This window comes from Erpetoichthys calabaricus, chromosome 9 (genome assembly GCF_900747795.2).
Source record: "Erpetoichthys calabaricus chromosome 9, fErpCal1.3, whole genome shotgun sequence".
NCBI lineage: Eukaryota > Metazoa > Chordata > Cladistia > Polypteriformes > Polypteridae > Erpetoichthys > Erpetoichthys calabaricus.
The window spans coordinates 92,508,380-92,526,177 of NC_041402.2; the positions used below are offsets into that span (position 1 = coordinate 92,508,380).

Sequence of the window (17,798 nt, forward strand, 5' to 3'; positions counted from 1 at the left end):
ACACTGCAACAGAAGAAATTTGTCTGAGAAGTGCTTCTGCCTGCTACAATATCGTTCTGTCGTTTTGACTACTGCATCACTATATGTCATAAAAGCAAACAGAGTATAGATCAGGATTGTAGTCTATGGATATACAATGGGATAAAACGTTGCAGCTATTCTGGCATTGCATGTTTGCATTTCCAAATAGACAATAATGTTATATTTCTTTAGGTATTTATCTAGAAGTATCGTGAGATGGTGAATGCTGGGTAGCCTCCTGTGCGCTTCTACTGGTGGTGTTAGGCAGATTTGTTCTACTGTGGCTCTTCATTAATGACTCATTTAATGGCAGCCCCTATCACTTCTTTTCCATGGGGTGTGGCACATCGTTTACATCAACACACATTTTGCAATTCATATTTTCACAAATATAGCAGTTTATTATAATCATAAGCTTGCTTTCTGTCAGATCAAATTAACAAGAGCACCTTGGATCTTTGGAGTTCAAAATCACCGCCCTTAATATGAGCACCGCCTCCATGAGGCAATGAATTGGTTTAGAAATGTGATGCTCAGAGAGTCGTTCCCAGCATTCATGATTGTCTCTACACATATATAATATACAGTATGTCTGCCGCAGCGAGTCTACATGTAGAATAGTAGTAAATGCTATAATTGTATTTTTTTTTAATTTTATGCAGTATTTGACAGAACTTGAAGTTCACAATATGTTTGATTTTTGTTCTTCCTTACATGCTGCACAATTCACCTTAAATATAGCAATTGAATGTTTATCCTTGTTGTGTAGTTCATTTATGATGAGCATTTTATGTCTCTTTAATTCATGTCTTGTTTACAGTAAAGGGAAGTGTCTGTTGCACTCATTATAATAGTTTCTGTTAGTGTTTGTGCAAATTTTTACAAAGTAAATCTTGGAGGCCAGGATTTACTTTGAAATGGTATACCCATACTTGCACTGTTACTTTGATCTCACTAATACTTGCACTGGTGATTTGGGTGTTTTTGCATTGTTTTTATTTAAATGCTTCAGTTTCAAGTAAGTAAACAAGACCTATTTTTGTTAAATATGTTGTTTCCATTATTATCATTATTAAGCAACAGTTAATATCCTAATAACAAGAGCAAGGTAGATATTGTAAAATATAAGACTTTTTAACAAACACTTTTTTGAAGGATGCAATATATTGTATACTTTATTATCGACAAAATGCAAGAAAATATGTGCCGTCTTTTTTTATTTTTTTATTTTTTGCACCATCTCAACAGCATCAGAATGTACAGAAGCGTATTTGAGCCACAGTGAAACAAAAAAAATTGGGGACACAATTGGGCACATACGTTTCAACTTTAACCTCGTAGTTTATTTTGTCATTAAAGTAGACTGTCGTAAACATCATCTTTAAACCAACCCAGCTGTTAATCACTACATGCTTCTAGGGCTTCCTCCTGCGCTGACAGCAGTGGCAGGCAGTGATTGCCACACATAACACATTAAATGTATGATATTCCATCTCTCTGCACATTTAGAATCCTTAGATTTGTACTTGATATCACTTTCATGATGAAATGTGTTAAAGTATGTATGTTATATCCTGGTGAGTCTCCATGGTGTACAGTAATCCCTCGCTATATCGCGTTTCACTCCATCGCGGATTTTATATGTAAGCATATTTAAATATATATCGCGGATTTTTTGCTGGTTCGCGGATTTCTTAGGACAATAGGTCTTTTAATTTCTTGTACATGCTTCCTCAGTTGGTTTGCCCAGTTGATTTCATACAAGGGACGCTATTGGCAGATGGCTGAGAAGCTACCCAACTTACTTTTCTCTGTCTCTCTTGCGCTGACTTTCTCTGATCCTGACGTAGGGGGATTGAGTAGGGGGGCTGTTCGCACACCTAGACGATAGGGACGCTCGTCTAAAAATGCTGAAAGATTATCTTCACGTTGCTATCTTTTGTGCAGCTGCTTCCTGAAACGACATGCTGCACTGGTGCTTCGCATACTTAAAAGCTCGAAGGGCACGTATTGATTTTTGCTTGAAAAACAAACTCTGTCTCTCTCTATCTCTCTTTGTCTGCTCCTGACGGAGGGGGTGTGAGCTGCCGCCTTCAACAGCTTTGTGCCACGGTGCTTCGCCCTATTGATTTGTTTGTTTTTCTCTATCTCTGTGACTTTATATGCTCCTGACGGGCACTCCTTTGAAGAGGAAGGTATGTTTGCATTCTTTTAATTGTGAGATGGAACTGTCATCTCTGTCTTGTCATGGAGCACAGTTTAAACTTTTGAAAAAGAGACAAATGTTTGTTTGCAGTGTTTGAATAAAGTTCCTGTCTCTCTACAACCTCCTGTGTTTCTGCGCAAATCTGTGACCCAAGCATGACAATATAAAAATAACCATATAAACATATGGTTTCTACTTCGCGGATTTTCTTATTTCGCGGGTGGCTCTGGAACGCAACCCCCGCGATGGAGGAGGGATTACTGTACTCTGGTTTCCTTCCAAGGACATGCAGGTTTGGGGATTTGGTGATCCTAAAATGACACTAGTGTATGTGTGTGCTTCTATTCACCAACTGTTCCAGGAATTGTTTCTGCCTCATGCTTGATGCTAGCTGGAATGGGCTTGTCCCTGGATTGATGGATGTAATCATTAAATGTCCATCCTTTTCAGAGATACTGTAGCAAGGTGTCCTGGGAATTTAATGGATGTTATGCAAAATTCACAACACAGAAAAGCCGAACGTTGTTTTCTCACCATGATGATATCTCTACCACCTATTGGAATCCTCCAGATTTACATAAAGTATGTACACAAGTATAAACAGCACACTGTTTGCATAACAGTAGCATCCGCAGGCACAAGTGTCACTTTGTATCACATGAAGTATAAATCCAGCCTTCCTCCTCTCTCCTGTCTCAACAATGGTACTGGTGGGTTTCACTCCTTTTTCTCAATTTCCTTGTCAGGTGAGCCCTTGCATCCACTTCACTCAAAAATCCAAGCTCAACAGGCTTTGACAAGGAGGGTTCTTTTAAAGTTTAGTCCTTGAATACTTGCGGGGTCCTAATCCTCACTCGTGGCTAGGAGAACTAATATGTGGTCTCTAGTCTTCTTTTGGCCACCTTCACTTCCCAGATCGCTTTTTTTCATCTTGTCTGAGCATTGGTTCTGACTAGTTCGTGTATAGTAACTTGGCTTAATGTCCAGGTAGTGATCCCAATCCGGTTCCAAAACAACACAAAAAAAAACGTATGCAGTGTGTCTCTGCACCATGCAGAGTTTCATTATTGTCACTAAGTACAATGGCACTGCTGAATTTTTAAAAAGTTAGGTTGTCCCACTCACTGTCTCTGCCACCACTGCCCTGCTAGCTGGAAAATTCTCATTTTACAGCAAACATCCACTCTACTGTAGCAAATCTTCACTTACATTTATTGGCAATTTTATCTTATTGTATTAAATTTCTGACTTTTGTCTTAACAGAAGGTATCTTTGTGCTCATACTGTAGTAAAGTCAGAATCGGGAAAGCAGAACACATCTTTTACTTACTGATACTGAAGGATTGTTTATACAAAGGAGCCAGGTGTTCTCCAGCATCCCCAGTCATCACAGCTGATGTTACTCTGCAGGCTCCACACGTCTTCGGCTTATGAATGCTCCAGGTGGAGGCTTGTCCATAGATGCCATTAGGGTGCCCCACTGCAAATATGAAAATAACACGTTTTAAGTTATTTTAAGGATTCAAGCAAAATATATTGTGGCACGCAGCTGGGGGTGGTACCTGGCCGGGACTCCCAGGAGGACTGGAGGAGGGCTTGCGCCTCCTCCAGACCACGAAGGGGCAACCGCCCTGGTTGCTTTGGGGACCACGGGTACAGAGCTGTGAAGCTCAACCCTGTAGGGGCCCATGGTCACTGCCAGGGGTTGCCCCAATGCCTTTGGAGCCCTGGACCTCAGCACTTCCGCCACACCCGGAAGTGCTGGGGGGAAGAGGATCGGGGACACCCGGAGTGCTTCTGGGTACGCAGCCGGCACTTCCACCACACTGGGGAGTGCCGGTGGAAGATTGCTGGGAAGCACCTGGAGCACATCGAGGTGATTATAAAAGGGGCCGCCTCCCTTCATTCAAGGTTGGAGTCGGGAGGTCGAGAGATGAGGTCTTGGAGGAGGCAAGGAGGCGGCCTGAAGAGTGAAAGAGGCATAGTGTGGTGTTGGCCTGGACTTTGGGGGAGTCTGTGGGTTTGTGGTGCACTTATTATTGTAAATAGTGACTGTAAAATAAACATGTGGTGGTGCTTTTAAACATGTCTGCCTGTCTGTGTCCAGGGCTCGTTCCACAATAAATATTTACAGAATAAACTGTGTTATTCTTCTTGCAGTTCAAAGAGAGTGGTTGCTGGCAAAGAGAGAATTTATTTCAACATTGACAGTAAATCACAGCATGATAAATGTTTTGTAGGAGTTTGTCTTGGCTATGGCTGCCAAAAGCTTCCAGTAACAAGATAAACTGATGATAACACATGAGTAGGGTTCAAATCTTTATATTCCTTTATGCTATGATACTTGCTCACTTTAGAACAGTAACAGCGTGAGCCAGGAAAATGTGAAACAAATTAATTTTAATTTGAAAACACATCTTTTGAGAAGGTTAGGAGTCATAGTTGACTCTACGCTATCAATTTCCAGACAGTGTTCAGAGCCAATAAGAGGGCTATCATAATGTTAGGTTATACAGCATGGTGTGTAGAGCACATGTCCAAGGAAGTTATGCTTCAACTGTATAATGCACTGATGAGGCATCACCTGGAGTACTGTGTGCAGTTTTGGCCTCCTGACAACAAAAAAGACAAAGCAGCGCTGGAAAAAGTCCAGAGAAGAGCAACTTAGCTGATTCTAGGGCTACATGGGATGAATTATGAGGAAAGATAAGAAGAGCTGAGTCTTTTCGGTTTAAACAAAAGAAGAGGTAACAAGTGTTTAAAATTATGAAGGGAATTAGTACAGTGGATCAAGACTGTTATTTTAAAATGAGTTCACCAAAAACACATGGACACAGTGGGAAACATCTTAAGAGTAAATTTCATACAAACACTCGGATGTTTTTCTTCACACAGAGAACCTTGGAATGAGCTATCAAGTAGTGTGGTAGGCAAGGGCCTTCAGATGTGTGAACCTATTATAACGCTTTTCTTAGAATTATGCTTTTATCAATTAACAATATTATTCACAGATTTGCAATGATTTTGTTGGGAAAATTTTGTATTAAAACAAATTGGCTGAAAAGTATTAAATTATTGGCGTTACTGTCCTGCTTGGTTAATAGCATTAAGCAGAGTGTGAAGAAGACATTTTAAGAATACAATGTATAATTTTTATTACTATTATTTGTTCAAAAAGACAATAAGACTAGTGAGAGATTATGTCTTAGTGTATCACAAAATAAGACTGACAGTTTGTTAAACATGCTCCAGAAAATAAACACCAATCTATCTATTTTCTCTTCTGCTTCTCCATTGTATGGTCAACAGGAGCTGTTCCCTATTCCACACACACACACGGGCAAACACACCAGGCTAATTTACAATTCTGAGTTTTCCCCAGTTTTCATAACAGACACACCTTGAAACCACTGGGGGCAGCACAAAGTTGAAATTGCATGATTTGCTAGAAATAAAGTGAGGGCATAGATAACAAGAAAACAAGAATGGAAGCATCACTTAACCTTCCAATCTCCAGGACTGATATCATGTTAATACAGTTACTTTTATCACTGCATATTTATTTAATACTATTTTATGGAGACATGCAAGTAAAAATGTAATTTTACTACAGTATGTACACTTTGAGTAGTGAGAAAAGTGCTATATACATGTAAAGAATTATTAGTATTACTCTATATAACCTTGAACTTGATTCATTAAATTTTCTTAACTTTAGCATGCTGTTTTAAAACACTCAAAGAAATAATTAAGAATATGAAAGGCTGTATTTATCAGAATAGTAATCAGTAAGATAAACTTTATGCTTGCATAACAATCTGAATCCTACTTAATTCAGTTAGTGTCATGGAGCCACAGAGCTTATCCCAGAAGCTTTGGACAAAAGGAGTGAAGCAACCCCAGGCAGAATGCCAGTGGCCATCCCTGCACCGTTGATCTGATATCACCAGGTCTCTGCCTAAAAAGACCCTTACTTTCTCATTCCTTCTCTTTCTCGTTAAACAAATGTGAACTTCTGTGCCTTTAAGTGTAATGTCCCTCCTTTATAATATCAGAGGCTGCCTTTTAAGCTGATTTATTGAAGGTGGGTGACTGTCCTGGAATAATAACTGTGATGTTATCCATGGAACAGAAGTAACTCAGCTCATCTCTCATGCACACAATCCTGTCTGTAGGGTGTCAGTAGACACCATATATTCATCTTTTTAAAATACGAAAAAAATACACATGGCAGTGCTGCAAGGGAAACATGGATGTGCCTCCTGCATTCACTCTTTTACTGTATCTTTAATGTTCTAAATTATTTGTTGTTCTTTAAGTTCTGCCTAGCAACTGTAGATCATTTTCAGTATGTCTTTTTATTACTCTTATGTGAAGTTTATTGGTAGGATATTTTATCCCATTTTATCCATTTATCTATGAGGCCATAGCTTTTTAAACTTATAAGAACAATTTCAAAAAAACATGTTCTAAGATATCAGAACACTTTATTATTATTGAAGATGTAATTATTAAAGCTGTAAAAGTTTTTCATTAACTAATAACATCAGCAAAGAGAACAAACTCATTCATGACTCCCTGATTGACTTAGCCTGCGATGCCTGACAGCACCTTCTAGAACGCCAGACCTGACAGATTATTAGAAAGTGTTATGTTGTCCCTGTTACCTGTTCCAGTTGGCATCCTGCAATTGTCTCTGAGCCTTTGTGATTCAAGAAGTGCTTATTGCCTTATTGATTACCTTGTCGAGACTACAGAGAATACTAAAATATTATGAGCTTAAATGTGTTCTTTGAATGCCATATTTCCATGATTGTACTCTAAGTAATCGTAGAACATTCACAACCTCTGTATTTTCACAGAGTGTTCTCTAATGCATCCATAATAAATCAGATCAATCAAGAGGGGGCAACACTGCAAGGGCTTAAAACTGCCCAATGTACTTTATTCTATTTTCGATACTTCTTTATTACAGCCTTATGAGCTGCACTGTAATGATAATTAATTATTCCTTATGAGCTGCACTGTAATGATAATTAATTATTCATGTTTTCTCATACTGCCAAGCTGCAGATCTTTGTTTTTGGTTATTGTTTATAATCTTCAAATATTCTGATTTATTGGTGATTTTGTACTTCTTTGTACTTGTTAAATGATTTCTTACAAAATGTAACAGACTTCATTCTGAAGTGTTGCACGTTTACTACTTCTCCTCAATGTCTTTTTTTTTTATTCGATTTATTTTTATATACAATAGTATTCACACATTCAGACCCCAGCATTTGTGTGTTCTTTGAAATATGATCCTGTTCTCATTGCTTCACAGTCTGCAAGCATATTACTTGTATTTTATTGGTAGCATACTGTATTGTTTGGGAGAGAGCAGCCTCAGTTTCCCACTTTCGATAACCAAACTTTTTAATTTTTAGTTCTTTCTATAAGGGTCTGATATATGATGTTATCTAGATGGAGATCTGCAGAAACTTAATTTCCCTTAGGCTGTAGTTTGATTCAATTATAGAATGAAAGCAGGCATGGAAAGAGAGGGTGGTGTGACAGGAATGTTTATCAGATGGGATTAACTTCTCTCCATCGGTTTTGCTATTTCACCTAATGCATTTTTAATTCCAGGTTGTTTCAGCAAGGACCAAGTTTATCTGGATGGAGTCCTGCGGATATTAAGACATCGGAAAACCATTGATTTTAAAATGCTTGCTTCTTTAGGCAAGGTGAGTTCTGTCAGTCACATCACATTGGTTTACTGTTTATTCATCCATTCATTTTCATAACCCACTTTACAGGATTATAGGACGGATCCTATCCTGCCAGTCTAGGATGCAAGCTGAGAAACAGGGTGCCAGACACTCCCTGGGTTTATTCACTCCCTCTGGGCCAGTTACCCTGGTATACATGCCTTTGGGGTATAGAGGGAAACTGGAGTATCCAGAAAAGCTTCTCAGTGCACATCAATGTATGTTTCTGTTTTTCTGTCTTATTTACTCGTTATTATACCTGAACATAGTGATACTGAAAAGAAAAAAACTGTTAAGATCCGGCCTCATTTCTTTGTTTTAAACAAGCTGTGTCCCCATACCTCCCGTAATTGCTCCTGGGTGTGAATTTGACACCCATTGAATGACATAAAAAAGAGAGCTTTGTGAGGTTTTGCTGCTTACACAAGCTGTAGGACTATTTTATTGCAAGTCAAGTCATAAATTCTATCAGAGTGATTTTAACATGCAGCACCTCAGGTTTGCTTAATGCATTTAACTTGTGTTCTGTGCATCTCTCAACACTACCTGCTGATGAAATGACTCTGAAAAAAGGAAAATAAATAAAGCACTCCGTATTGCTTATCCCCATCAGCATGTTTAACATGAATCAATGTAAAATGCCCAAAATGTTTAGCAAAAGCACAGTAATTCAACTGAAGTTGTTGAACACTTCAAAGTATTTTATCATTAACACATTAAATTCACAGTGATTTATAAAGTTACATGTGAACCGTCGCATAGTAAACAATAACATGAAGTTTTTTTCCATTAAACTTTTAACATAAGCACACTGTCTAAGAATACAGATACTTTATTGTGATGCCCAGTTTGCCCATAGCTGGCACACTCCCTTGAACCCTGGCCATCAATAAACATAACTAAGGATGGACTGTGAGAATGGGAACACATAACAACAAGGTCTGGTGCAAAGCACATTTTATTCATCAATAAAGTGTTCAAAAAGTGAAGTGCATTTTAATTTTAAAGTAAATGCTTCATAAAAACACAGTACTCTGCTGAGAAAGTGAAAATGAATAAATAATCCTATAAATATTCTATTAAACTCAAGAGTAAGATCTGGGTTAGAATTGGTCTTTCTGCTCCTCTTCACAGTGCTGCTTTTTCACTCTCTCCTCACGTGTGTCTCACTGTCTCCTCTCCCTCCACTCACCTAACACCCAGGTTTACTCAGCTGTTGTCAGATACCAGTGATAATGGTCACAGTCAACACCCTCCCCGATCACCTGTCCATCGGTGTCCGTTAGGATGTTCAGAGCCCAACTTCCTGGTCCTGCCGCTATGCCTTGGCATCTACAGGACCTCTTGGATCACAAACTTGCCCCAGATCTCTCTACTTTTCACCAGAAGCAACCTGATTCACTGCAGGAATGACTCTCACTCAGCTCCTTCACCGGTGTTCCACTGACCACTTCACCAGCTTCTCACTGCACTCGCTTCACTCGATTCTTTCTACTCTTTTTTTGTTCTTCATGATCTCACTTCTTCAACTCCTTCTTTAATTTTCTTTTCATTTTTTTCTTGTTCAGTTCCCTCTTTTACAGGCAGGTGCAGGTGCCTTAAGTATGAACTGCAGAGCATTAATGAGGGAATTGGCTAAACTGCAGAAGTCTGCACTTGAATGCGTACTCTTCCATTTCCTTCATCAACACCCTGGGGCTGTCTGCCATGTTACCATGCACATCTATTCCCCTCCGAGCCTGAGCACACTGTTTTTGATAAAAACTGCACATCATCTCTAAACAAGCTTTATCATACTTATTTCCTATGTAAAAAGTATTCACATTAAACTTTGTCATTAAATAATCATTATTGTCTACTTTTTAAACTTGCTATACACTCGATTTTGACCACTCTTTTGACTACTGCAGCTGACAGTGACACTCCATGTGCCTTTCCTACTTCACACTTAAACTATTAACAAATGCTAATAACAAATAGCAAATAGTAACCCATGTCCAAATAAACTTTCAGTAAATTACAATATGATAATCTTTCAAAATTTCAACAATTGTTCTTAGCTGCTTACCTGCAGAAGAAAACAAATAAATTAATAAATTGTGACCAGTGTCACTGCCAGTTAGCCTCCCATAACGGCAGCAACCATCGCTCATGTGCAGTTCTGTAGTTCCCCTGCTCTGTTTTTCCTTCCGCATAGCGCCGCCATATGGATACTCTTACGCTCTTAACCCCAAGTAATCTCTATGTTAAACAGTAAAACTATGGCAAGGAAACACTTCAGAAACTCCCTTTTAAACAGTATTTCAATGAGAAACAAACACACTCTTACCGTCCCCTTTGCAGAATCAGCTGCCTTCTTGCAGGCTTACCATGCAACGTGTTTCTCATGTGAGGTTTAGAACATTTAAAAGTCGCGGCCTACCTATCAGCTCACTCTCCTGTCCTCTTTCCCTCAGACTGCATCTGCCCCAGTCGCTGCTACCAAGCTGTTGAACCCACTTGATTAGGAGGACTTTGTGTTCTTTTGACGTGGAGAGGGGAGCTGGACTGCCACGTTTGACAGTTGCAACCTGTGTGCTTATCTTCTGATGCTAATCCCCTTCTGAATAAAGTTTTGTGTCTGTACCTGCCAGTTCAGCAATAAACATTTTGTACCTTGGAAACCTGTGTAACTCTGTGACCCAAACTTGACAAAATAAGTAATAACTCTACGTTATTTGTCCTCATCACAGTCATTATCACGAATGGGCTAAAAATAGTGGGAAATGCTTCTCAATGTGCTCTTTCAGGTATAATCAACCCCTCATCAAATCCTAAAGACAAGACCTTATAATTAGATAATGGATCAAGTGTGCAAAATGAAAATATTTGATTTCCACCTATTGCACTGTAACATAATGTTTCAGTGCTTACAATATGTCTGGCATGTAATGTGCCATATAAATGCATTTTTTTGCCTATTTTGAACTTCTCATTTGGTTTTGTTATTTGTATGCATCATTGCTTTAGACCCTGTTGCTTTTATCATAATCTTGCTATCTTCCTAGTGACTGCTGTTTCTTGCCAGGAAGTCATTTTGGCCTAGAAGAAACAATATTTTTTATCAGAATAGAATTACATCAGTGCAGTGCTGTATTTTGAACCAGTGTTTCAAGTAGGAAAAAAGTGCACATAATCCCATGTTGTCATGTTGACATATGTGTCAGCAACAGCACTGGATTAGCATTTAAGCAAAATAAGCAACAAGGGACGGGGGACACCGCAGATTTCATCCCTAAACAGCTATCATGCCCCTGACACAACTTTAGTACATTTTTTTTGTGTATGTTCTTATCTTCAGTGTTTGACTTTAATCAGCATTGTTAAAAAAGGATTTCTTTGGCATTATGAGTGATAAACGTTTGGTTTGAAGGTGTCACCAGACATCAGATTCATTTCCATCTCACAAATTCCATTAAGTGTAAACCCAGCTGGCCTTAATTCAGTCCTGGTCAGCCACTATGAGCAAATAATATTACATTTTGAATTTCTGCTGTGAATAAAAGTTACTAGGAAATATTGATAACATTTACAACGTACAGTATGTTTCTTTAATAAGGTACACAACTTCCAATTATTCAAACGAAAATCTGTATATGGCTATGGTGTATGAGGCCCTCAAGATAACAGACCTTGCTGAAGAGCTTTGAAGTAGCCAGATGAAATCCATGTAGTCATATTTCTGCTCTAGGAGCCGCTGTGTCTCTTATTGGTAAAACAGTTTTGTGTGAGTTAAATCCACCCCATGTTCACTGTATTTAATTGATGTAAGCACACATTAATTGCCATATCTGTAAATGTCATAAAATGTTCAGAAAATACACAGCAACCTTTGTCATATTCAGCCTTGTGCATTTCTTGAATTTTTATGGATTTCATTACATGAAGCTCTCATATGTATGCCTGTTGCTTTTCTGTGTGATACTGAATCATTGCTTTCCTTCTTTGTTTTCATACAGAATGTTGCTGTTTAACTTTTTCATTGCTGAAGGAAATAATCAAAACACTCAGTCAATGTGCGTCTGTGCTGTTTTTGAGCTGCCAGTGAAGTCACTTTGTTGCATATATTGTATACCAGTATATTGTCTGATGATAAGCCAATCATTCTGATAGCAAACAAATATCATTTGCTCCTTTGACGAACAGTCACACTGATCATCTACACAAATGTTGTATATAACATGTTTAGCTGACATACTGTATCAGCAGGCTCCAGTAGTTGCTAAGGCTGATCTCTACCAGTATTTATTCTAATATGTTTGATGGAATTTGATTCAGTTTGATTTCATTAGAACACTAGAACAATTTAGACGAGAACAGGACCTTCAGCCCAATGAAGTTTGCCAGTCCTATCCACTTAATTCTTCCAAAATAACATCAAATCTAGTTTTGAAAGTCCTTGAAGTCCTGCTGTCTACCACACTACTTGGTAGCTTATTCCAAGTGACTATGATTCTCTGTCTAAAAGAAAATCTTCCTAATATTTGTGTGATGTTTTCCCTTAACAAGTTTGCAACTGTGTCCCAGTGTTCTTGATGAACTTCTTTTAAAATAACAGTCTTGGCCCACTGTACGAATTCATATATCCACATAATTTTATGCTTAAACTGAAAAGGCTCAACTCTTAATTTTTCCTCATAATTCATCCCCTGTAGCCCTGGAATCAGCCGAGTTGTGCTTCTCTGGACTTTTTCTAGCACTGCTATGTCGTTTTTGTAGCCTGGAGACCAAAACTGTACACAGTAATCAAGATGAGGCCTGACCAGTGCATTTGACTTATACAATCAGGACGCTATATAACCCAACATTCTGTTAACCTTCTTAATGTCTACAGTTGATAGTGTTGAGTCCACTATGACCCCTAAATCCTTCTCATATGGTCTACTTTCAATTTTCAGACTTCCCATTGTGTATTCAAACCTCACATTTTTACTTCCTACATGTAATACTTTACATTTATTTACATTAAATTTCATCTGCCACAAATCTGCCTAAGCCTGTATGCTGCCTAATGGTTTAACAGATTCTGCATTATCTGCCAGTCCACCTATCTTGGTATCATCTGCAAACTTAACCTGCATCTTACTTACATTTCTATCCAAATCATTTATATATGTTAGCGGAAATGTGTGAAAAGCAGGTATTGTATAGAATGCCTAGGAAATCTATAGAATGTGTGATGTTTTTAGACAAAGCATGACATGTCTGTGTTAATTTAATATGCTATATATTTTCCCCAGGGCATTGTATATAATACCAAGGCATTATACAGAAACAACTTGCCAATTTGCCTTTTGGCATTGCATAGAATGCCTAGGAAATGTTTGAAATATTAATCATTTAATAAATTGATGTCCCATTTTCATCATTTTCTAGATTTCCTAGGCATTCTACACAATGCCTAATTTCACACATTGACGGTAACATACTGTACATATTAAAAATCGCAGCAGCCCTAGCACTGACCCCTGTAGAAAACCACTCAACATTGCCTGATTCTGATAGGGTTCATCTTCAAAAGACATTCTATTTACACCTGACCCCTTTAAAGTCTGTGGACAGCCATTCTCCTGGGTTGCACTATGAAGCACATTATTGGAAAGGCGCAGAATAAGCATGAGCATGCTTTGCTTTCCCATCAATGGTACTCCATTCCAATGTTGATGAGGACCACTATGTCTAAAGAAGATGTCACTTTTTGTCATTCAAACGTTTCATGCTTCACATGCCCTCCTCTAGATATAGTGTACCAACCAACCTACCTGGAAAGGGGTCTCTCCTTGAACTGCCTTTCCCAAGGTTTCTTCCATTTTTATCCCTACAAGGTTTTTTTGAGAGTTTTTCCTTGTCTTCTTAGAGAGTCAAGGCCGGGGGGCTGTCAAGAGGCAGGGCCTGTTAAAGCCCATTGCGGCACTTCTTGTGTGATTTTGGGCTATACAAAAATAAATTGTATTATATTATTGTATTGTTGAAAATGATGGCTTTCTGTTAGTCTCAATGGAATCAAAAGAAACACTTTATAATTCACATTATTGCACATGCAGCAGGGAAAATGATGAGACATGGCAAAACCCTGTTTAATTCAACAAAAAAAAACTAAAATCAAACATGTGCTTGGTGGTGTTTTCTGGCTGGGACACTTCCCCGGGTATAGTGCTCTTTTGAAAGGAACGCACTCTTGTCTCTCTCTCTCTCTCACTCTTTATGGTAGTCAGGTCCGAAATGAGACACCACCTTCCAGGAGCATCTCCCTTTTATACTGAGCAGACCAGAAGGGGCAGGGCTTCATTGGCTTTGTTGTACCCAAGGGGCTATTTCTCGAGGCTGTGACAAAAGGGAGACAAGACTGTTAGCGACAGCACTCCCTCTGTTGCCACATACCTTAGGTAAGCCTAGAAGGTGACCCACTGGCACACACGTGTGACATACATTATAAGTATATGACACTTTTCAGCAAATACTTACCCTAATGTATCACACAAATTAAGCAGAATACAATACAATTAAAAGGTAATGGTTAACTTTTATATATTTCAAATCTCTTCTTTAGGTATCCTATGAAGATGTGGAGTCTTTGAGAAAATATGTTGTTTTAGAAAAAATCAGAATCCCTCACTTCATGAAAGATGAAGAGCGCTACCTTGAACAGCTGGATCACATCATCGCGGTCAATGAATTAACGGATGAAGAACTGAGTCAGCTGATTCCTCTGTGACTGTGTCCAGCAGCGCTAAGCTAACTCCAATTGTGTGTCTCTCTCAGGTACAGAGCCGGAGCAAGACTGTCAAAAGTGTTCAGGAAAAGGTCCATTCAGGGTAGGCATGCCAGCCAAGGCAAGTTGTTTAATTTCCAGTTTCCATTAAGATTTCTCCTTCAATTAGAGTCAGGACTAATTGACATAGTACACACTTCTGTCCCCAGCTATATGAATAACACACTAGGCACAGTAGTTCAAAAAGAAAGACTGAAGATATGGAATTGGAAATAAGCACACTTGAGGTCTCGATTTTCTTTTTCATGGGGGTATGACACACACAAAGTTTGCAGTCTACGAAGTTTCGCTTGCTGGTTCAGTTACAGAATTTACGATAGTGAAAACAATCTGGATACATTTTCCCAGCTGAGTATTGATTTTGTATTGAACATAACATAAAATTCTCAAGCCCCATTAATCCAGTTCTGGGTCATGAGGAGTCGGACCTTTTTCCAACACGGGGCATCAGACCAGTGTAGAACCCAATCGATTATACAGCAACACTGACGCTCACCTGGGCCAATTTGAAATCGCCATTTAACCTAACCTGCACACACATCTTTGTGGATTCCCATGCCCACATGGAGCCCTGAGCCTGTTAGTGGTCCCCCTTGGTGTCCAGAGTGCGCGCCTCCTGAGTTTACAAAACAGTTCCCCTTGGTGTTTATAGCGTGGACGAGGGAGTGAGAGTGGGCAGAAAGATCTGGAGCTTGTGTTGCTCAAGTTACATTAACAGTGCCCCTTGGTGTCCATAGCATGGACCGGGGATAGGGCAGGGCAGAAAGATCTGGAGCATGTGCCACTTGATTTACATAAATGGCACCCCTTGATATCCATAGCACGGCAGAGTTTACAGAGCAAGCACCATTAGAGTGACCTTAAATGGCACTCCTCAGTGTCTGGAGCGCACATCCCTTAACTTTCATGCCCCTCTGGTGATGGCACACTAGGTGGCTGCCTATGTTGCCTTATGGACTGACCGGCTCTGACAGGAAGAATGTACCAACTCCACATGGACATTTTTCAGGCATGGCATTCAATGCCCAGGCATATGATCCTTGAGGATCTATTCCACGTTGCCAGTCTAGATTGAACAATATCACTAAAACAGCATTTGTCTTTCACGTGTAAACAAATGGTCCAAAAGTGCAATTTAGAAAGTAGCCTAAATATCCGATTTTGAAGTAAAATAAATGTAATCTTTAAACATCCTAATAATTTTGAATAAACTGAGCTGTTATCAACATAAAAACAAGAACATACAATAATAAGAATATTTTAGGATACAAAGAAGCAGAATGGGATTTAAATTTGAATCCCCAGTGAATAATACCTTTTTTCCAAAGGTACTAAGCATCACTTTTCTTGACACTTCCCTTAATTTAACTAATGCAATGAACATGTCCAGAGGAAAAGCTGGCCTGACAATCTTGTACACATTTTGAAAAACTGGACTAATTTAGGTATTGTTGTTGAAGTACATGAGTTAAAGTGTTGTGTTCCCTTAGTGAAAACAGCCAGCAACATGAAAGAGTTTTTTTAGAATGATCTGACCTGAGCTACCACCTGCCTTTACTTATTTTTAACCAAAAACTGTGGCACAATCTGTTTTATAAGCTGCAGCATGTTTCAGTTTAATACATAAAAGACAAATATACCTATAAAATATTACAGGAGAGTTAGAAGGAAATTTAAAGTTATCAGCCTAGATAAAATGTCATTCTTTCTGCACTAGTGATGCCTTTTGAAAAGGCTGTCTGTAGCAGAGATCACTTAATCCAGTCTTTATTTAATTGTTGGTAATTTGTGCACCAAATTGTTGCCGATTACTGTTGCCCAGCATTACCTCACTGAGGCTGTAGAGATGAAAGCTCTATGTTAGAACCATAAGCTATTACTAATAAATTAAATAAATGTTTGCAATCCCAAAATAACTGAGACAAAGACACAATGAACAAAAATATGTTATTGTCTTGCAAAGGAGATTGTTTTTGCTGCTTTAGTAGTCAGTGGAAGTCCTTCACGTGATTGGCTGCTTATTACTTAATTTCCCAATTATTTGGCTAATTCCCTATAGCTGCCCTAGTAGTAGGAGCCATGAAGATGCTTTAAGTGTTAAATACCAGGATTACTGCATATGTAATGCAGTACAGTGTTTGGCCTTTATGTGCATGGTTTTTGCACACTGTGCTATTTATTTTTAAAATATTTATTAAAACATATTTTGCTAAAAGAATGGAGAACCTTCCTTTTGATGATGGCAATATATTAAAAGAACATGGTAATACAGATAAGTAAATGTGGTAATTGTGTTACTGTTCCTGGTGCATTTTATTTAAAAAAAAACTTACATTGCTTTCTAGCTGCTTTTTCTCACGAGAGTTGTGGATGCCTTGCTGGACAAACCTGGGCACCCCCTGCTCAACACATTTTTCCAGATCCACCTGTAAAATATGTAGACATTTCCAGGGTAGTCAAGAGATATAATCCCTGCCCTGTATCTGCCCCTAGACTTTCTCGGAATGGGTCATGCCCACACTGCCTCAGTTAGCTCTATGCAGTCCAGAGGAGCAGCAGTTGTACACTGAGGTCTTCAGTTTTGCTAAACCCTCACCAGGTCATAGAGAATGAACCCAACAACCCTGCACATGAACCTCATTTTGGCCACTTATACTAGTGATTTCTTTTTGATCACAGCTTAGAGCTCATGACCATGGGTGAGCAGGGTAGTGTGGACTGACAGATAAATCTAAAACTGTGTCCATGGACTTAGCTGCTGCTTCACCAACATGGTCCAGTACAATGTCCAAAAAATGTCCTTCAGTTCAATGATGTACTGGTCAGACTTATGGTCATCTCTACCCTGACTTGACAACAAGATGACAAAATACTTGAACTTCTCTACTTGAGGCACCTTCTCACTCTTGACATGTGGGGAACAAAAAGGTCTTTTCCTGAAGATGATCATGACCTCAGATTTGGAGCAGCTAATTCTCGTCACAGTCATCTACAAACTCCTCAGTGT

The 17,798-nt window shown here is 38.9% G+C and overlaps 1 protein-coding gene across 2 annotated transcripts in view; it reads left to right on the plus strand.

Annotated features, from left to right (window-relative positions):
- The window catches only part of kiaa0895l, a 72,827-nt gene extending 55,755 nt beyond the window's left edge, over positions 1–17,072 (plus strand). For both annotated transcript variants that reach the window (XM_051931835.1, XM_028809900.2), the window contains 2 exons: positions 7,859–7,956; positions 14,570–17,072. In XM_051931835.1, coding sequence (XP_051787795.1) covers positions 7,859–7,956; positions 14,570–14,734 — 263 coding nt within the window. In that variant the 3' untranslated portion in view covers positions 14,735–17,072. The remainder of the gene's footprint in view (positions 1–7,858; positions 7,957–14,569) is intronic.
- Positions 17,073–17,798: the final 726 nt, after the last annotated feature.